The 23,319-nt window shown below is 33.4% G+C and overlaps 1 protein-coding gene across 1 annotated transcript in view; it reads right to left on the reverse strand.

Annotated features, from left to right (window-relative positions):
• The window catches only part of LOC129233660 (leucine-rich repeat-containing protein let-4-like), a 196,019-nt gene that overhangs the window by 3,286 nt on the left and 169,414 nt on the right, over positions 1-23,319 (reverse strand). The window contains exons 3-5 of the mRNA XM_054867639.1: positions 10,921-11,420; positions 7,234-7,612; positions 418-598 (exon numbers count right to left, since the gene is read on the reverse strand). Coding sequence (XP_054723614.1) covers positions 418-598; positions 7,234-7,612; positions 10,921-11,420 — 1,060 coding nt within the window. The remainder of the gene's footprint in view (positions 1-417; positions 599-7,233; positions 7,613-10,920; positions 11,421-23,319) is intronic.

Consider the following 23,319-nt stretch of genomic DNA (forward strand, 5'->3'; position numbering starts at 1 on the left):
ATACACCGTGTGACTTTCTTCAAAGTGCCTAATTTAAAGTATTTTAGAAAAGAAAGAAATTGATATTTTTCATTTTGCAATTCATTTACAATGAAAATATGTTTTCACGATAATAGTTTCTAAATTTTTAACCTTGTCATGTTCTAAGTTGATATCCATTTATTTCCTTAAAAAGGAAGATATTTAGAAGACAGGCTCTCTAATGTAGCAAATATACAATGTCTGAAAGTTCAACATTTTCGTTCATCACTTCTGCTAAGATTATGATTTTTTTCCTTTGTCTTTTTTAAACATCATGTCCGATCTACGTTTGCATAAATATCATTAGGTTATGAAAAATGCTAAAATATAAAGCATTGTTTTGTAATAATATTTATGTTTTGTAAAATGTTTCATTAAGAACCAAACATAACTTACCAGTTGTTTTGTAGATAAATAAATTTCAGATTTTTTCCGTAAGGCAAAAAATCGTCCTCCCGGACTTTAGATATGTTGTTACCCCTAAGGTCCAACTGCCGAAGACGACTAAGGTTTTTCAAAGACTGCGCCGGAATGTCATCCAGGTTGTTTTCTCCCAGCTTCAACCATTCCAAAGAATCTATATAGAACATGCAAACAACAAGTGAGCGGTAACAAAACTGTTTTTTTGTCTTTAAGTTGCAATAATATACACTGTAAAAATGATTCAGAAACATTCCTGGATAATAATAGGCTGCTGATGCCCAATTTCTGCCAGTAACATATCTTGAAAAACCCAGGAACTTTTCCTCTAAAAGTCAGTAACCTTTCTGAAATTTTCCGTGAAACTTTCTGAATAATTGGAAAATCTCCCCTGTTAAAGCCAGTCATGTCTCGGAAACCTTCTAGAAAAATTAGATAGACTTAACGTAATTCATTAGAACCTCCTTGAATTTCCAAGAAAGCTCCAGAAGCATTAAAACAACCATGGCCTAGGCTATTCAAGAATTTCAAGTAAGACAGCAATTCCTGCAGCTATCCAGTGAGTTATTCGCTTCTTTAGGGGGCATTGTCTATTTGGACAGGGGCCGTAAGTGAACCTAAGCCGATACATTTAATAAACACTCGCTCATTCTATCTTTAAACTGGTAACTAAAATTATTTTTCCCAAACAGTGAAGAGTCTGCACTGTAAAAAAATTCCGAAACGTTACTGAGTATTTTCATGTAACGTCTCGGGATTTCAATGGTTTTTATACACTTTCTGGAAATATCAAGTATCACTGTCAAAAAGTTTCCTGAATTGCTACAAGTTGCATGAATGCAGAATTCTCACTGTTTTAAAAAATAGTTTTAGTTCCCAGTTTAAAGATTAACTGACAGTGTTTATAACGTGTATCAGCTTTTGTTCGATCGCGGCTCGTCCGGACTGATTTAAGCTCCTAAAGGGAGCGAATAAGTCTTTGGACTACGTAGCTTGCTGGAATTGCAATGACGTGTTATGCCTGATACTTTCTTGCAATTCTGGCTTAGCTTTGGCCGTGTTTGCAATACAGCTTTTGGAGCTGTAATATTATCCCTATCTGAGTTTACTCTGAAGTTCCAGTGACACGAATAGCTTCATACGGGAATATTTCCGTTTTATTCTGGATAATCTGAGGAAGGTTACTGAATATTAACGGAAAACGTTCCTGGTTTTTGCGAGATATGTTACTGGCAGAAAGTGGGCACATCAGCTGCCTATTATTTTTCAGGAACGTTTCTGAATCGTTTTTACAGTGTGCATTCGTGTAACTTATAGCAATTCAGGAAACTTTTGTGCGAAGATACTTAATTTGCGGGGAAATAGGTGAAAACCTGTGAAATCCTGAAACGTTAAACGGAATATCCAGTAACGTTTGGTATTTTTTTAGTGTACAACATACTATGTATTTAAAATCAAAATGACCGTCTTAGTTGACTGGATTTTTGTGTTCCATTAAAATATCATGGAATCTTGATAATCCATACCTTCACAATTCGAGTGCCTCCGCATTCGAAAGCCTCCAGGGTTCGATAGATTCTGCATGAAGTAGCATAACGCATATGCTTAGTGTCTGTTGGTCTTCTACGGACAAGTGTTGTTAGTAGCACGTACTTAGACTCTGCACTATCGATACATGGGTGTACAAGGTGTTTCATATTAAATGATACATTAGGTGGTGGATGACATTCACATTTTGCACTTGAGTCTCAAAGTTTACCACCATCCCCCCTTTCGTTTTACTTCTTCGTCAGTCCATTTTTGTTAAACGCCATTTTTGGATAACTACTGCTCACTGTCTAATAACACTTGCTAATTTGGTTTTATTTTTTCCTTCAAAATATTAATAATAATAATAAATCCTTCGGCGTATATTACAATAAATAACCAACCCCTTAATTCCGTGCAATTTAAATCTTAGCTTTGATACAACTAAATCAGACAATAAAAGTGTATTTCCACTGAAGTTACATTTTTTTGTCGCGATATAAGATGAAATTGAGAATGTGTGAAGGAAGTGTCGATCATACAAACTCAAACGGCTCTGATTTATGCAGTTTATCCGTACCCACTAACAAAAGAACAAAGGGTTTTACCACTTTTTTTTTTGAAACCTTTTTTGAAAACTGTTTAAAAGTTTAATTCTTAGCATGCATCTAAATATAGAAATTTATTTATTTTTTTAAGCACCTGAGCATTAAAAGAGTAAGAAATACATACTTTAGGAAAAATCGAAAACTTTTTTTTTCTTACAAAAATGAATTTTCTTGAAATTCAAAACGCCATCTTTTAAGCTAAACTATTTTATCATTTTAGGTATTTTTTTAAGTAGAATTACAATTAAAAATGCAACACGAATAAATAATATTTCTGACCTTTGTTTATGTTTTGACGAAATGATTCGTCATTGATCCGTGCTTGAATAACAATGCACAGTGTTATAAATCGTACATTATCAAAATAAGTAAAAAAAAAAAAAACCTTATTTTCTGATTGAGAAGCATCTGAAAATTTCTGAAATGAATAAAGCAAAAGCATATTTTAAGTAAAACTATGAATTTTGCTTAACTACTATTGTCTCTAGAAGCCTCAGAAAAAGCTTTTTTCATGAATTTATTCACGCATAATTTTTCCATTAAAGCATTTAAATTTCTTCAGTTGTTTTCCTTACGATCAAATCGATTTTTTGTTGTTTTTAAAAGTTAAAAATGCAATTCTCCATTAAAAATGCAAATTAACTTCGGGGAAGGATAAACATTTTAGTAAATCTTAAAAAATCGTCGCTACCCTCTCTTGGTTTTACATAATGAATGATTGGTTCTATTCATGAAATACTTTAAAAGATTATTAGCTTGAAATAAATTCTTGAAAATACTTCATCTATTTCTGTTTTTAATCGCGATAATGTACCCTAAAGGCATTTTGACTTCGAGAAAAAACCTACTATCGAAAAGAATGCATAACGAAAAAGTATTCCCTTGAAATTGGCATACTTTATGGCAGTTTAGATAGTTTGAGATTATTTAGACAAATTAATTTCAGCATTCAAAAAACTAAATATGATAATTTTTTACATAATTTGTAGCGAAACTTGAGATCTGGCGCTCCATCTATATTGCATAAAAAAATAGGATAATCATCAGATTTTTAACTAAAAAGCAGATTAATCTGACTAGCCAACTATAATAGAGATAAAAAAAAAGAGAAATTGCTTAAAATTAAGTGAATAATTTCTTTCTTTGTAAAATTGTTAAATCTTTAAATATATATATATATATATATATATATATATATATATATATATATATATATATATATATATATATATATACACTAGCAAAAATACCCGTTGTTGCCTGGGTCAGTAATAATTATGAGGAAAAATCGTTACTTGCTTTTGTTTTCTGTTTTAAGTGAAAGAATTTAAAACACATCTTTTTGACGTGATTAAAAATCGAGTTTCTTCCTTACCCTTAAAACTAAAATAGCAATAAGTATAAAGAACAAAGTAGTATTGATTTAAAAACGAAAGCACTATATTTAAGCATATACAAATTTCCAAAACATGAAATTAATCTTCTCGTGTTTAAAAATATAAATCTCTTGATACTTTTTTTTTAACATGGAGTCTAAAATCTTCTCTGTATGGCTATTGAAATACGAAGTTAAAAAAAAAATATAGCCGCGCACGTAATTCCCTTATACTTGCTTTAGTTATTTTGGGAAATTTCAATCATTGTGGGCTCTTGGTGCGATTTTACCAAATTTGCTTGAATCGTTTTGGGATACCTTCGATGACGCTCCCCCCTTCTTTCCTTACTGTGTAAAACGGTATGATATTAAGGTACACTAAAAAAAATCTGTAAAATTTACAGAAAAAAACTGTCAGCCAGGACGCCAGTTTTCTTCCGTTTATTTTACAGAAATCTTCCGTATTTTTATTATTTGTTCAAGCTGATTTATTATTTTATGAAGATTAAAAAATGAAACTATACTTTCATGAATACATTTCAATATTTATTATACTACTACGAAATACATGTATACAAAGTAAATTTCCGAATATGCCTCTGTAACAGATGACAAAAAAACATAATAATGAAATATTGATTAGGATGCAATGAAATGGAAGTTCAAACGATTTAAGACTTACTCGCTTTAAATAAATATAAGATCAAAAACTCGAGCACGAGAACCAAAATCCAAACACGCGGGCGAAATTTCGAAGATTCGAAGAAAAACAAAGTATAACCGGTTACAGATTCAAAAAAACAGAGAAATCCTGTATTTTATTACGAACAGTTTTTTTCTGTAAAAAATACGGATAACTTCTTCAAAATTTACAGTTTTTTTTTACAGTGTATGATATTATATAATTAATATGATATAACGGTATGATATTATAACGTTGAGATATTATCGCCAGGTGCTGAGATACTTTTGGTCGCCATAAAATGGCGCTAAAGAGTTTCATCCGAAATGTTTCCAAAATAAGTAGTAAAATTTGGCGATGGTTTGACATTGTGCAAAAAGGAAAATTAATGGAAGTTTTTGTGCTGTTTATGGATTTGCCTAATTTAGTTGCTGGATTATTTAACACAGTAAAAAAAGTTTTTTAAAGATTCTTTGACTGGCGATATTTTGTTTACATGGTGAAAGCTGAGAAAGATTATGACGTAGTCTTCGGCTTCAAAAACAGCGACGTTGAAAAAAACTGCCAAATGCATCAGCTACGGAAATCTTTCTGCAAAACTTTTGGCGATCTCCTGATTGATTAGATAATGAGTAAGTGTTCAATCAGCATAAATAATATTAAAAACCATTAATTACATTAAAGTTCCGTTTAAATGGAAAATGATCAGCCAAATCCATTCATTATTGGCCAATCTTGTGTAAAAAAGTTTCTTTAAGATTTAACTTGAGAAAAGCCTTGAACAGTCAGACGAAACGCAAAAATATTCAACAATACAACAAATCCAGCTATCAGCTGGGAGTTGAGATGATACACTAAATACTGTATTGAGTTGAGGAAAGCCTTCGAACATGGAACTAAAAAGCTCAAAACTCGTTTTTTATTCTACTTAGAAATTTCGAATAGGTGCCATCTTCAGCAGAAAAATCAGAGCTTTCGACGGACATATAATGTAAATATGTGCAAGCATTTTTTCATCCCTATATTAGAGAATTTATACGAAATTTGTATTTTATTGCCCCCCTAAGGGGGTTTTGCCCCCCATAACGGGACGAAAACTACCCTATGTGTTATTCTGATGCATAAGCTATATTATTGTAAAGTTTCATAAAAATCCGTTCAGTAGTTTTTGCGTGAAAGAGTAACAAACATCCATACATCCATACATCCATACAGACAAACTTTCGCATATATAATAGTAGTAAGATATATATATCTAAATATATATATATATATATATATAGTATTTCTTATTGCCAAGAAATTTTATTACAAAATTATTTTTCGCAGAAACCTGTAAAATTGATCACGCTTGTAAGTTGACTACCTGTCTAAGTGGACCACTAAAGTTCTGCACTGCAAGTGGTCAACTTTAAAAGTTCTCAGTGTATTTACAAAAAATAAATAAATAAATAAAAATAAATAAATTTAAAAAAAAATAGGGAATCGTGCTCATAAAGGACCAGTTTCAAAACATGTTTTGTCCGTCTAAAGTAAACTACAAGATTGAAATTAATTTTTAAAAGGTAAATCAAGAGAAATTTCCTCTTTGAGGGATGTTCTTGGCATGGTATGTGTTGGCTTGGATGTATTGCAAAAAGTCTTTTAAAATGTCAAGAAAGCATTCGAATACGCACTCGTTTTTATTTATAACGAGGAAAAAAATAATAAATTTCAATGCTAAAAAAGCGAGGAAAATATTAACGAAGTAAAATCGGTGACGATTGATAATTTAACAACCTTAGTTGAATCATGTGAAATTTTGTTTCTGATAATTCAAATATCCAATGAAATAGAAACAACAATAAATGGTGGTTTTTGCAGCATCTCTTTCACTGCATAATTAATTGTATTCTCTGTCTCAATATTTGTGGAATAGCTAATTGTAGTTCAAGCCTCAGTGTAGAAGATTTTTTTTTCTCGGAATATCCCAGCGGTTCGTGTTTTTGTGAAACGATATTTGAATCTAATGTGCTATAGATTAAGTATGAACCTATTCTTGAAACGAACAAAATAATTTTTATCCCGAAAAACGAAAAAACATATATATTTTTTCGAAATATTTGACAATGTAATTAATTTTGTTCATGGTTACGAAATATTATCAGCCTGAAGGAGATTGATCCTACCCTTGATGGGTATCTTAAATTTTACGACATCTTTGAATAAGAAAGAATTTCTTAGGCTCGGTGTTAGTATTGTGATTTGGTGTGAAGTCCGACTTCCACAGTACACACATGCCATACGGACCCGTTTATAGGGTAGGCTACTATACACAGCTCAACAACGTATGCACACAAAGTACAAAACAGGAGGAAGAAAGGAGAGCTATGCTCGAGTCGGGATTCGAGCTTAGGACCTCCCTATCGCAGTCAGACTTCTCTGACCCCTAGACAAAGCAGCCGACTCGGATTTACGTAACAACTTCTTTTGCATTTTTTTTAACTTAAAGTTATTTCTACCATCCATAGTAAGATTTACAATGAAGCTAACTCAGCATTTTCCCTTGTTTTGTATATCCAAAATTAAAAGAAATTAGTTCTACGACATTCATACCTTACCTTCAATGCCTTGAAAAGCGAAAGGATGAATATTTGATATCATGTTCCTTTCCAAATCGAGAGAGTTCAGCATATGTAGGGACATGAAAGCCCTGGGTGGCAACTGTTGAACCCTATTATTAGCCAAGTCTAAAACATCCAAGGATTCACCTCCCATGGCAGCGAATTCTTCTGGTAGAAGAGCCACTATTTGGTTTTCATGAAGTTGCAGCCTCTGGAGAACAGAAAGATTTCGCAAAGGCCTTGATGGTACTGCCGTAAGCTGATTCGCTCCTAAATTGATCCTTGTTAGGTTACGCCCAACACCGACAAAAGCGAGATTGTCTATAAATTTAATTCGATTTCCGTACAGTGACAGCCGTAGTAAAGAATGTAGTCCCTAAAAAAAGTAAAATTGTATGATATAAATTTACAAATGAATAAGCAATTCCTATGACCAAAACTTTATTCATGCACAGTGAACAATTGAGAAAGCAAAGAACGAGCAAAATAATAATAATAATAATAATAATAATAATAATAATAATAATAATAATAATAATAATAATAATAATAATAATAATAATAATAATAATACAATAATAATAATAATAATAATCTTAACCTTCTGCTAAAAGTTGCAAAACAGAAAATTTATAATGAAAATTGCGGTACATAACAAAAGAACAGTTTATCTTATAATAAAACTTCCATTGATTAATGAGTTTTCATTTTTGGCAGTAAATTTGTGGCATGTGTGTGTCATGGGGCAAAGTGAAAAATAAAATATTTTTTTAATGAAATGCTTTCGATTTGCTTGAATTTTTTTTTTCGTCAAATAAATGAATAAAGAAATAAATAGATGAATAACTACGAAGCGTGTTTTTTAAGTAAGATCCGTTTTGTTTTAGACACCAGTAGTTCGCGCGCATACCGCAACAAAACACGTGCGTCATGTACGAGCATGCCTCGAGAACAACTGTGCTTATTTTCAGATCTGTAGCTAACCTGTACGGTTCTGTTCTATGCTTTCAATATATTTAAGACTATCAACTCGCCCGCTGCATGTGAGGTTCACTCAGTGATGCACTTTTTGTCAGCAAGGAACCTGGCAGCTGCAGAAATTCATCGACAGATTTGCGAAGATTTCGCTTCCACTGAAGCCATCAAATCATCTGTAATCAAGGAAGGTAGACCGGAGCGCTCTTCATCATGGACGTTGTCACTGCTGTCTTTGAATACTCTTACCCATTTACGCACTTTGCTTTCACTCATAACAGTATCACTGTACACTTCGCAAATCTGTCGATGAATTTCTGCAGCAAACAGGTTTCTTGCTGACAAAAAGCGTATCACTGAGCGAACCTCACATACGGCGGGCGAATTGTTAGTCTTAAACATTATGAAAGCATAGAACAGAACCGTACAGGTTAGCTACAGAGCTGAAAATGAGCACAGTTGTTCCCAAGGCATGCCGGTACACGACGCACATGTTCGTTGCAGTTGCGGTATGCGCGCGAACTACTAGTGCCTAAAACAAAACAGACCTTACTTAAAAAACACGCCTTGTAAATGATAATAAAGAAAAACGAATCACTTATTCAGTTAATATAAGAGAAAAAATAAACGAGTGATAAAACAGCGGATGAATAAGAAAATAAGTGAATGTATGAGTTTATAAACCTGAATCAATAAATGAAGTTATGTAAGTGAATTAATTTATAAATGATTACGTGGGTGATTAAATATATGAATGAATAACTAAACAAAATTAACTAGTTCACTTTGTCCCATGTTCATTTGACAAATTGTTTTACAATTGAAAATCAAAACATGCATAATATTAACTAAATACGTACTGCTCTTGACATCAGTTGACCCGAACTAATATTTCAAATGTTAATCACAAAAACCTTATTTTATAAGAACGATAACTATTTTTGATAACCAAAAAATATTGCATTAAGCGAGGGAGGTTCAAAGCGGGTAGGTTTTCGAAGAACGCTCGAAAATTGTAGTTATCGGATTTTTATCGCAACAATTTCGGTTTTATTTCCTAGCAGGGTTCTTGAACTTCAAAATAAAAAGTGATTTTTGCATTCTTTCAAATACATTATTTATTTATTATCAAACTTTACAAAAACAGTTGAAAAGCCCGCTTTGCCCTACCAGGGAATCCAAAGCGGTTAAGCTTAATTAATTGTGATTTGGTACATTTTTCAATCAAATATGAAGTTATAAATGATTAAAATAACTGACTAACTACTTGTAACTATAATATATATATATATATATATATAAGTTATACTCTTATCCAGTTTAAGTCATTACATTGTTTATAAAACATAAAGAAATAACTAATTAAATTAATTGTCATCCTAAAAAATAACTTTTTAAAGTTATCCTATTGAAATAAAAAGTCTAAGTCAGCACATGTGTCAAGAAATTATAAATAAATATATGATTAAATCCTATATCCGCTTTGCCCGAAAGAACGATTTTTATTTTAATAATTATAACCCTAAATTTAAAAAAGAAACAAAAGAAATGACTTTCGTAGTTTGTTTAGTATGGCGTTAGAACAACGTAATATTATTGACAATGAAAAAATATGCAGGTTTTCGACTTATCACAAGTTACAAAACTTCGTTTTATTTTAGAAATGTATCATTTTCTTTATTTTAAGCCTAGTTGCGCCATGCCGCTTCACTGATGCTTCGCTGGGACTGATTAAAAATCGGGGATGTTCATGTAAACACGACATACGTATGCATCAATATGCTTACACACCATGGGGGGGGGGGCATACGAAGGCCTACCCGCTTTAGGCGACCTACCAACTTTAGGCCACCCTCCCTCGTCTTGTTTTTATTATGTGATTTAATCTTTAATCCTGCCTATTTTTAGACTGGAAACAACTATATGTGTGATAAAACACTTAAAGTATAGGTGGTCCGGTAAAGATCTTTGGCCATTTCATTTAACCGCGTTATTTCACTTCGGCCTACATTTTCTTACTTCACTAATGGCTACTTATACGCGTAAGAAGTGTTTCTTTAAATGATGAAGAATTTTTAGATTCATACGCGGACCTTTTTTATTATTAAAAAAATATGTTTTGGAATGCTCATTCTACCAATGACTGCTTTCTTACGATTTAACAGATACAAGAGACCATTTTAAGGTTCAAATACTCTATGCTTCAAAAAGAAAAAAAAAAACTGCATTATATATATCTGGAAAAATGAAAGCAATTAATAAATCTTAATTTAATTATGCTGAATAGCTTTTTAGTAGACTTTTCCCCCGAATCTCATACCGTTTCTGCGAAAGGAATGCTAACTCCAAATTTTGCTGCTATATAGTGCTGTAAGCGGCTTCATTGTAAGCACATAAAACCTTACTATACCTGCACCCCACTTTTATAACTCTAACTCTAACCGTAATAGTAGACCATAGCGGTCAGCCTCTGTAGGAAACTGAAAAAGTATGTCGTTTAAATCAATCGGTCTACCGTTCTAAATCGTTCTCGGCGATGGCTAAACTCTTCAAAGTTGCTTCTGCAGACATTTCAAAGTTAATTCAGGAATTATTGAAAATAGGTTTTTTTCGTAGGTGTCATACTTCCTTTGCTTCGCGTAAAAGAAAGCATAAATGGTAACAATCGTTTCAGTCACCATGAAGACACCTAGAAAAAAAATACATTACCTTAAACGATTCTGCATGAAGTATTTCAAGTCGATTATAGTTGAAGTTCAGCGAGACCAAAGCTGAAAGATTTTCCAGTGCATGGCTTGGAACTCGTTCGAAAGCATTTTGGGCGAAATCCAACGTCTCCAGCTTGTCTGCAATTCCCGAGAAGGCCATTTCATCAACCGACGAGAGATTGCAATGGAGTACAATCAGATGCCGCACGTCCAGGCCTAGCATTAGGTGTGAGGGTAAGTTGCCTAGTCTGTTATTCCGCAACTTCAGGTACCAGATAGCTTGTTTCGTTTGAGCGACACTCGCTAATGCTTCGCGGAGTTGGTCCACTTTAGCATTTTCGCATGATATGTCTAGGCCACGAGATTTCTCCTGGCAGAGGCAAGGTCTGATCTGAAGTCTGGTTGGGCAACCGAAACGCCCTGCAATGCAGAGGTCCAATGACACCACAATTAGCAAAATACGTAGCATATCTTCTATGTACTGGCCATTTCGGAAGACAGCTGTAAAAAAGTTAAAAGAAACGTCACAACTCTTGTAAAACAAAATGAAAGCAAAAATATGTTTCTCTGAAGAATTAAATATGGAATAGACAAACAAGTCTGGAATTTAAATAAATTGAAAATTCGCATTTCTAGAGCTTGAATACGTCACCTTAAGGTGGTTTAAGAAAGCAGCTAAAGGGGTAAAACATTTCAATTTTGCTCAAATATGGCAGATGTCTCATCGGACAGCTCATATCCTACGTAAGTGGATAGGTTTTAATTTTACTTGTTTCAGTCGCAATTAGCTAGAGACTTCAGCGCCTCTTATAGTTTACTGTAATTTCGAATAAGATCACAGTCAAGGAACGACTTAAATACTTCCCGAATGTTCAATTATGGAATTTTAAGAATTGTGGTTTTATGAACTTCTTTTAATATTGTGCCGTGAAAATCCAATTGTAATTGTGATCAAATTAATAGATAAATGATTGCATGCACGTGTTTTAACGTTACAAGGTGTCCCTTTTCCATACTGAAAACGTGATCTCATGGAAGAAAGAATATCCGATTTAGGGCTTTTCTTTTTTCTTTTTTTAAGTTTTTATAAAAACAAGGATTCCTTGCAAGTTCAAAACATGTACATGCAACAATATGCCATTTTTTTGTGCTTTATTAACGTGTTTTAATTTATGTATTTTTAGTTTAAGGTACTTCTTCATTTCTAAAGCTCAAATAGTTATATTTCTTAAAATTCATGGTCAATAATTTTTATTTACTTTATATTAAGTATTCAGCCTGAGAGAAAAAACCGAGATAAGCGTATAATAAAAATAAATTTTACAATGAACAAAAGCAGTGATCAAAAACTCGGAGCATTGGCCCTTAACTGCATTGAGTGCAGGTTTTAAAAGTTCATATTATTTGAGTCAACAATAAGAATAATTTATAAAAGAAACTCAGAGCATTCAATTGTCAAACCTTTATTGAAGGTAAAAAAAAAAGAAAAGAAATACAATGTAAAGTTTTGGAAAGCAAACGAAGACATTTCTTTTCGCTTCAAAAGTAAGAAAATAAACAAAGTGAAAAGGGCATTCATTTAAAGACGCTAATCCCTTGAATGTGAAAATATTTACCTTTAAAATTTCAAAAGCTTTATGCATTTTGGAATTCCTGTCATGCACTTGACAGTAATTAAGAACAAAAACTGTTTAACTTTCGTTGAGAAATTTATCGATGATGCGTGGTAAAATTCATTAACTTCTTTTAATTTTGGCACAAATGAACACAAAACAAGTTTAAGACATTTAGATAGACAATGAATGAAAACATTTTTGGCGATAAGGTTTTCCTATTTCTTTCAGAAGTTCAAGTTCTAAAAAACGTTTATGGATGAAATATGCTGAGGAATAAAATTTATCAAAGGTATCTGACGAAATTATTCACTTGAACAGAACATACACTATTTTAAATCATTAGTTTATAATAATGAAATTTTGAACAAAATTTTAAAATTAGATTTGTTTTGGGTTTCATAGTCTATGAAGTTGCAACTTTTTTACATTAGTATCTCCATCATTATTTTATATCATAAAATATTTTTTCCTTTTTTGCTAATTTAAATCAGTTATATCGTTTGAAATTCGTTTGATAGTTTCAAATTTCAAGTGCAATAAACTCCCGATTTTTGGCGATCGGATTATTCGCGGTTCGGATTATCCACGGATCTTCGCAATTTTTTTTTTTTTTTTTTTGTAACGGTGATGACTTACAACTAACCGATTTTTTTTTTGTAAAAAAAAAAAGATATGTACTACTACTACTATAGTCATTAAATGCTTTTTAAACCTGTGATTGTGTTGTTAATTTTTAGTTTTTACATATATTTTTTACATTCAATGTTATTGTTTTTAGCTATAATTTAAATATATGAGTGAGTTTTATTTATATTTTTAGCTAATATATATATATATATATATATATATATATATATATATATATATATATATATATATATATATATATATATATATATATATATATATATATATATATATATATATATATATATATATATATATATATATACAGTAGTATCATTTTCATCTATTATTCGATTATCGTTGGTTTTCGCTTTTCCGCGGTTACTGCGTCACCCTATTCTGAGCAGAATCGGGAGTTTACTAGATAATATAAGGATAAACTTCATAAAATCAAATTTGTTGCTATCAGCGTGTAATTTACAGATAAGTTCGATTCAGCTTTAAATACTTTTTGCTATTCGTAAAAAAGGCTGATTAGGCAAGATTTGAAGAGTATATTTTTGTCTAAATATGAACGTGGTTAGAAACGCCTATTTTTTTTCTTCCCACACACTAACAGATAAGAAACAGAATTAAATCAGATGTGTTATTACTTTTTCAAAACTGTCAGTCAAAAATGACGGGGAAAGAAGACAATTAAAAAAAATTTTCCAGAGTCAAACGAACCTATTTTCCCTTAAGCTAGTACTAATATTTTTCAAGTCAAGTCTCTCTTTTATTAATATATTTAGACGGCAACGTATTTCAAACTTAGTATCTTTTCAAGATTTTAAACATATTTCTAAAAACAAAAATTTCTCTTTTATGTAAAAAACGTTATCAAGTTCATCTGTTTAAATTTTTATACGTTGTGATTCAGTAAGTTAAAATTAATAGTTAATTTCTTAGTATCGAAATAGTTTTAAATGTAAGCATTTTTTCCTAATATTTTACCTTGTGCACGTTAAAACAAATACTTATAGAACATCTCATTTGAATAGGTAAAAATAAAAAAATATATATATAATCAAATAATATGTATATTCGTGTAATTGCTAGCTTATGACATTCCTCCCAAGAAAACGATAAGGCGTCAAAAGAAGCATAAAATTTTGAATGTACTGCTTAGTAACTTCGTCACACGCTTTTTGATAAATTAATTAAGTAAAAGTTACTAAATTTCTTATGAGGTTTTCAGCATTTATTTTATTCAACAGATTCCAAAGTAATTGCTCAGCTTTTCTTTAGTGAATTGTTGTAAATAATGAGATTACATTTTACTAGCGTTTTAATTGTTAGTAATCTGAAACAATAAAACTTTCTCCAAGAGTTTCGTTTAAGTTAGAAATAAATACAACACTTGTGAATGTATTTATATATGAGGAAGTTAGAAACGAAGGGATGCAAGGGGATATTTTCAAGTTTTTATTAAAACGCATTTAAAGATAAGGTCATAGATGGGCATTCATAATTCTGTCACTGACATCCCTTTTCTTATCGCAGCCTCAAAGTGTTTTTTTTGTAGATAGTTTTTTTTTTTTTTTGCCCCCTCCAAATTTATTTAAGTAGGCATGGAAGACGTAAAAAGATTAATTGCATAAAAAGAGAACTTTGCGACGAAGTGAACTATGTAGTCACCCAAAGCGGGCGAGTAAATAAAGTAAGAGCAATTGTAATGCAAAACTCTAGAAAGGCAGCTTTTTTAATGCTATGCCATCAACATTTTTTTTTTCATTTTAAATCATTTCTAATAAAAATAATAAACAGTTTCAAAATTAAACTTTTTTAATATGTACCTGGTATAACCTTCCGAGAAATACATTTTTGTAAAAACTCTTTGAATTTCTCTACCGGTCATAAATTGGGCAAAAAATAGTTTGCTTGATCAAAACTGTTCATAAAATAATCAAATAAAAAAACCCTTTTAATATCATGTTCTACATTCTGTTTTCTCTAATTTGACTCTAAAAACTAAGACGGAAGTGTAAATATTTTAATTTTTTTGCACTGTCTGAAAAGATCTGAAAGTTTTCACTGTTTCAATTTTTTTAAAAGACTATTAAAAATCTGTAAAGTTTATTAAGATAATGCTTTAACTTAAATATTTTGCAACTATATTTTAGTTAGTAGTGTACAAGATAGGGAAAAAATGTTCCTCCAAATTTTATTTACTTTTATGAAGCTTATTAAATCACTAGAGGTTCGCCTATTACCTTCGGATTTCGGAAGGGGCTTTCAAGGAAAACCACAGTGCTAAATATTAGTTTAATATACCTAGATCTATTCTTAACTAAAAATGATAAACATTTTTTGAAAAAAAATCATGTTAAATAATAGAAAGCATTTACATATTTTTATCTTTATTAAAAATTTTACTATACTTTGATTATGGGGCACAAACGTTGCTTTAAATAGGTCAAACAAACTCTCTTAGTCTTTTCCAAACACTCTTTATAAATTATATCGAAAGTTATTGAAGATCGAACTTAACAGAAAGTTCAAAATTTAAAAAGATTTGTCCTCAACGTAAACCAAAATTTTACAAAGCGAAATTTCTAGTTTTATGGATGAAGTTTGAAGTTTCTAACCTACACGTGTTTCATCTGTATAATTTGATTAAGATGTCACGAGCTTTTCCCAAAGACGATCAACAACAAGCACTTTCGAGTATTTTTACAAAACTTGTGAAATTGGATCCTGCGCAACAGGAAAAATAATAAGACATTTCCTAAGATTAATGAGTTTCTACGAAAAATTTAGAAAAGTCTAAATAAATAAACGCAGCTCAGGAGCTTTCTTTGTGAGGGTTTAGTCCTCACAAATCGATGCGCCAAACCTTCTCCCAATACGTGAAATTGCTTGAATGCGTGGACTTGAGAATATTGACACTGTTACCTAGTTTGTGTACTTAGTGGAAATCCTCACATCAGCCATTATCTTTGATTCAAGGTAGTTTATTTTACTGTACAGTGATAGAAAACGATTTCTCTTAGTTTTTTCGCGTAGCAATGCGGTTAGTACTTTTCAAACATATACAAATGTTTTTTTTTCCTTCTAGTTCTATGAAGAGAGAAATCGCTATGCTCTATTTATGCTACCTACTCTTTTCCACAAATTTGTTGCGTAATTATTTACGTTTTGTAAAGCACGTAATGAAGAAATGTTCTGGCTAACTTTGAAACGCTTGTAATCGATTTTTTTTAAAAAGAGGTAATAAAATAATATTAAAAAAAAAAAAACGAGCTGATGTGTGCATCACATGACTTCCTTTTACTCCAATTCAATGTCATTTCCCCATTATTGGCAATTTTAATCTTTACTCTCTAAATATCACCAATAATGGCCAATTTGAAAACAAATTAAAAAAGAAAAAAAAATCCGCCAAATTCGTCGCCAAGTTGGCGACAGAACTTGGCGACGAAAAGACTGGCGATATATTGCCAAGTGTCCGATAAATTATAACACCACTAGAATTGCCATCGAAATTAACAATGATTTCCGTCCAAAAAGGTGTAAAAGACCCACTTTGGAACATCCGAATGCAACCAAAAGAGAAGGTGCAGAACTAAACCCCACTTGGAGTCTATGTGCCAAATTTCAACTTTCTAGGACATACCGTTCTTGAGTTATGCGAGATACATACACACATGCATACATACGCACATACACATACAGACGTCACGAGAAAACTCGTTGTAATTAACTCGGGAAACGTCAAAATGGATATTTCGGGCGTCTATACGTTCTTAGGTACATGTGTACGTGTGGTCGGGTCGGAAAAAAAACTCAACATTCATTTGAGGGTGAGCAAAATGGAAATTAAGGCCGATTTTTTTAGTGAAAATTTTTTCGCGAATACAATACTTCCTTTTTTGTAAAAGGAAGTAAAAACACTTGACGATAACTTTTACCTTTTGCAATGACTTAAACAATCTGCAATCATTTCTCTACAGCTCTTGCCACTTTTTCTTTAAAGTTTTGCTTTTTTTAAACTTTCTGCAATGTAACTAGTTTCTGTTAAACTATCGCAAAAGAAACAAGTACTTTTGAACTCTTTTGGCACGACCACTGTTAATGCGAAATCACTGATAAAACGAATCAGCAAATAATGTTCGTTAAGTTCATTTTTTATGTTTATATTAAACTACATTAAAAGTCTCGCGTATAATAGGTGTAAAAAATGAACTTTCGGAACAAAATGAACAAGAACCATGCCCCAAATAGAAATTCTTCACAGAAAGACGTAGATTTCCTGCAACCACGCAAAGTAAAGAAGCATACGTTGATTCTCTTTGAATTGAGAAATTAGCACATTGAGAAGTTGGATTCTTCGCAGGAAGGTAATTCTGCACGTTAGTGCTCCCGTGCTCGGTTTACTAATTAATAAACAACATACATAAAAGAAAAATAGCTTGTATGTAAACGACAACTTGGTTTCATAACAGTTTGTTCCTCCTAAGTTTATGTTTCCTAGCTTGAGAATGTCTTTTGAGCCTCAACATAAAGGTCCAATCCTATTAGTTTACAGCTGTTCTTAAATTATAGGTATAGACGAGACCTATTTTTTTATTGGTAACAATACTGAGCCAAAGAAAGTAGATCCTATTTCATTTATCTGGGCCATTAATCAAGCCAAATTTCTTTGAAAATCTACCACTACTTAGTAAATGAAATAGCCTAGCTTTCTCTACCACTTCATACAAGCAATGGGCTCAAACCTCAAGATTTAAATTTTTTATTCTCCTGAAGAGCGATTTCTATACAAGGGAGCTGCTACAGTTCTCTCGGAACAAAATTCGCTGCTGCAAAGTTAGAAAATTGTATTCTTCAACACGAACAAGCCCAATAATTTATAATGCGTTAAAATGCGTTTGCTGTGTACGAACTAGACTAAAGACTAAAATCTGGCATTTGTTAGTTAATAATTGCAATTACATTTAAGTTTCACATATTTTCTTCAATGGCGGATTGTACAGGATTTTCCGCTTGGTTTGGATAATTCAGCTCTGAGCAAAATTTCAGGTTGCATTTTCTAAATTTATTTTTAAGTACCATAGCGTTTAGATGCTTTATATTTCAAAATTTGGATATCTAGTGGTTTATATGCTTAAAAAATCAGGCAAGTTGAGGATGTACATGAAGTTTTATGGCACTGTGACGCTAAGTGCACAGAACTCGACCACTTTCCCTTTCACCTGTTCATTTCTTTTCTTGTTCAACTGTGTTGTTAATTATTATCCTTATTTTCCGAACATTCTCTCCATGAAAAGTTAAATTTTTAAGCTTAGTTTCTTTCTGAATGTACTAGTAATTAGATAAAAATGTATGTACTAGCACTAATGAATAAATGTAATTATTTTTAAGGGTAGGTATTCTTTAAATTTTTATGATTTCCCTTACTCTACTCATGGTTATTACAAATACGCTAATAGTAACAAAAACGTGAGATTTTGTCATTTCTTCCAATCTCAGGTCCTTTTAAACCACATTTCGTTTCAAAAAAGTTTTTAAATGGTTGTCAACGTTGTGACAGCAATTTTAAAAGTCTAAAAGTTGTGGGTGCTACCTGGGATCAAGTCGAAGTAGTTGGGAGCCACTAGCAAAACATATCGGTTAAATTCATTAAATTTATCTATAAAGTGCAGAAAGAAAGTAAGGCATTTCATTCATGCATTTATAGCTTTGTATTCATATTTATGGCATATATTCACAGCTACTTTGCAGAAAAACTCGCCTTTCCTCGCATTGTGGAAAAATTCGGCAAAAATACAAAAATACAAAAATTAAAAAAAAAATTAAAAAATGAAATTCAACCCCTGGCATTCATTTGCATTTTGACGACTTGGATTGAAATTATATTTTTCTCAGTCACGAATTGCAATAGGACCCTGCTTGCTGGGGACATAGCTGCCACCATCCAGGAGGAGGGACATGGACGCTTCTGCACAGGAAGAGAAGCCGCTCACGGAGGCCGGTGGACTGGAGGAGTTTATATAATAAGCAAATGAAAATAAAATAAAAGGAATATAAACTACTGTTAAGTAAAAGCAAGAAGCAATAGTGATTTTTCAAAAAGAAAAAAAAGTGAGAATCTTTCTTAAGTGAAATAAGAATTCATTCAAAAGCAATAAATTAATCTCATCTTTCCTCACACTGTATATCAATTTTGTTAAAATACAGAAAAAGCAGTGTAAATTTTTAAAACACGTGAGAACATATTTAAAAGCAATTAAGTTGTTCAATCGACTTGCCTTTTTCACATTACATGAAATGTCCTTTACATGGACTTTCTTGAAGATATTTCAATATCAGCAACACAAACTAGCACAGCTAAAACTCACCTTTTGGGGGTGAGTGGGGGGCGGGGGTTAGTGATGACCGTTCTTGCAGGAGTATAAGCTACCGTACTAGGATCGGCAATATGAGCAAAAACCAAGGGTTCAGGGGGGGGGGATTATCTCTAACCACCACTCGTCCTACCTCTTATTTACTCGTTTGTCATGATCAATAAAACAGGAAGTTATTCGAATTCACAGGCAACGGACTGTTTTCCATTCAAGCACATATCAATGCAAAGAATTGATAAGTAGTCAGTTTTGACAGTTAATTGAGTAAAAGTTGTTGAAATAACGTAAAGTATCTGTGTGACAGATATACAGGGTCCATTATGTCCATATTTATATTTATTGATCGTAATTTGTACAAATGTTCAATATTCTTCAAAATACATTCCTCCTGCATCAATACACTTGCGGAGACGTGTTTGCTACGCCTGAAAGGCACCCTCAAACTCTTCCAAGGGAATGCCTCTCAGGAATGTTGTAACATGGTGCTGGATGTTTCCCAAGGTTCCCCAATGTTTTCCTTTCTTCTCTCTCTCTCTCTTGAGTCGCGGAAACAAAAAGAAGTCACATGAAGCTACGTAGGGACTGTAAGGTGGTGAGAGATCACCGGGGGGGGGGGCATCCATAACGGGGTTCGTCGGCGACCTCCTACTGGCTCTCTTTGAATGCCTTGTGCCACTTCCCAGACTGTGATCTTGAAATGCAATCGTCCTTGAAGGCTTCTTGCAGCATCTGGAATGTTTCGGTTGCATTTTTTCCAAACCTCACGCAAAACTTTATGGCGTATCATTGTTCAAGCGAACTCTCCATTGCGTTATGTTACAAAAGTTGAAAACATACTTCAAGCGGAGGCACTTATCTCCGCTCACACTGCTCGAAAGCAACTGACGAGTGGATGCATTGAAAGGGCATATCCCGCACCACATTTCCCAGCCGGTTTTACCGTGCTGCCATCTATCGTCGCGTCACAATAACATTATGCTCATTACTTTCATAATGGACCCTGTATGTTGACGTTATTGCGCTTCATATGTAATGTGCAGTCGCAGTATTTGTGCATTAAAGCAAAATAACGCAGCCAAAATACTGCTAGAATGAGTTTTGCTTTGTCCAGGCAATAATAAATAAGAAATCGCACAACAGTCAGGCTTTGCCAAAAATATCCATGACCTCGTACGAGCTCATGTTTGTTTTGATTGAGAGAAGCGAAATTTTTAGATTAGCACATCGCCAAGAATCGTTATCGCAAATTCTTTTCCCCTATTTTGTCAAATCTGTGCCTCAGAATCAGCCTAACGTAATCAAAAAATTACGATTTTTCGTTTATTAGTGCATTGTATGTAAAATCCTATTTCACTCCGAGACATGTGAATATAATTTAAAAAAAAAAATCACCGGTGTTAAAAGAGCGCGCGTCCCATCTTTCCATGTGCAAGAGAAACGTTTTCCCTCTCTCCTGTAAAGTAGCGATCATGTAACTCTGCTCTGAGGTTCAGAAATGATTTCGTTTAACGCTTAACTAATCGGAAGACTTTTTACCGGAGCCTGTTTATAACACCGAGTTTGCATAATTCAGGTATTATTTAGTTTATTTGCGCCAGAAGCTGACAGCTTCATATACACAGAGGACCGTGGACAAAGCACCTTCGTCTCCGGACAAAAACAGGAAAGATTTAAAACACATAGGGTGCATTCGGAATTAAGGATCAGTCGCCGCGGTCAAACTGGTGACGTCACCTAACCAACGCTGCGGTTGTTCTCTGCCGATCTATCCGGCAGTAACCTGTCGCACCGCCGTTTTGACGTGGTTAGCTAGATTACAAAGTGTGTGCTGGCCAATCCGGATGTGTTGCATGTTTTGATCGTAACGCGCGTGACTTTCCCATCAGGAAAGTTACGCTTTGAATGAAACGTCGTTTGCTGCTGAACTATAATTACTGCGCTGTAACCACGAGTGTTCGGAAACACAACTGTTCCATCAGGCTCCCCAGAGAAATTCCAGATACGTCACAACCACACCGGTCAAACCACACGGTGAAACCGGTGGATTATTTCCGAACACAGCCAAAGAGAAGACAATAACATCCAGAGCACCAGTGGGAATCGAAAGCATAAAAAGTGAAGATTCTACCACAGAGTCACGGAGGCATTACTGTATTGCATATTACTTTGCATATAGAAAAATTTAAACTAAAATCAAGTAATTCAGGACTACGTTCGGAAACAATCCACCGGTTACACCATGTGGTTAGTCCGGAGTGGTTATGACGCATCTGGAATTTCTCTGGGAAACCGGTGGAGCAGCTGTGTTTCCGAACGCTCGTGGTTATAGCGCGGTAGTTCTAGTTCAGCAGCAAACGACGCTCCAATAAAAGCGTAACTTTCGTAATGGGAAAGTCACATGCGTTACGATCGAAACATGAAACACAATCGGGTTGGCCAACATACGCTTTGTGATCTCGCTAACCACGTCAAGACGGCGGTGCGACTGGTTGCTACCTCAGTGTCGACCGGCAGAGAGCGACCGCAGCGTTTCCCAACGCGGTTAGGTGACGTCACCGATTCCACCGCAAGTGTTTCCGAACGCTTGCGGTGGCTCCGCGGCGATCGATTCTTGTTTCTGAATGCACCCTAAGTATTTCTTTCAAAAAAAAAAAATCATAATAGCAATGAAATAAAATTTATTAAAGGACATTGCTAAAAACATCAAAAGTCATCTTTCCAAAGTCTTGATCATTAACCACAACTGGGGCCGTGGTAGCCCGATCGGTAGAGTATCGGATTCGGGGCCGGAGGGTCCTGTGTTCGAACCTGGATGGTCGAAGACCCACCGTCGTCATTAAAGGGGACTGGGCGACGTTAAATATGCTCGTGGTCTCAATGTCCTCCAAGTGAAACGATACATCTGGGGGTGCTAGCACCAGGTAGCTATTAGCTCCTGGACTAGTTCTAAATTCTCATTAACTGTTAGATCCGGTGATGATGCTGCCATCTATCGGTATATAAAATAATGGAGGCAAGGCACTTAGTATGCAGTCCTCGACATAAATACAGTTGTAGTCAGTTGTGACTCTGAATAGGAATAGGAACCACAACTGTGAGATCTGCTGTTTGCTGCTTCAACTTCAAAATGGCTGCCTGGTGAGAGTAAAGCAAAGTTAAAAAGGAACGTAATTTAAATGTATCCGGAAATTTGTAGGTACGTAACTAGAAAGTTTAAGTTTAGTTTCATACATTAGATCATGATATTTAATGTGATATTCTTTTTAATTTTAAAGTGTTTGACGTTTTTTCATGCACCCGTTTTCGTTATGAATAAAAATGCTGACATCTTACTCTGTTCCGTTTTACACTGAGTTGAATAATATAAGTAACTGTGTATACGTTACTAAATGTCAAAATGGATAAATACACATCGCACCGAGGCAAGAAAAATGACCCAAAACAGCATTTGAGAAAAATCAAGGTTTTACGCACTTGTTGTTTTAAGTGATTTAGTCTTAGTTATTATAATACGTGTAAAAAATTTATGATGTAAAGATTACACGCTAGTTTTTGTTGTCTAAATCAATAAAGCATACTTAATGTTCAAAAATTTTTCTTCTAAATTATGAAATTTTAATTAAGGGTCACTATTGATTTTATGCCAATGATGTAAGCTGACTTTTGCGAGTTTTGTGGTCAGAAGGAGCATTACACTTTGATTTTAAATCAATACAGTACATTTTCCCCAAATTTGGAGTTGTGTCACTTTCCTTGCTGTCGAGCGACATG

The sequence above is a fragment of the Uloborus diversus genome, chromosome 1 (assembly GCF_026930045.1).
Source record: "Uloborus diversus isolate 005 chromosome 1, Udiv.v.3.1, whole genome shotgun sequence".
Taxonomy (NCBI): domain Eukaryota; kingdom Metazoa; phylum Arthropoda; class Arachnida; order Araneae; family Uloboridae; genus Uloborus; species Uloborus diversus.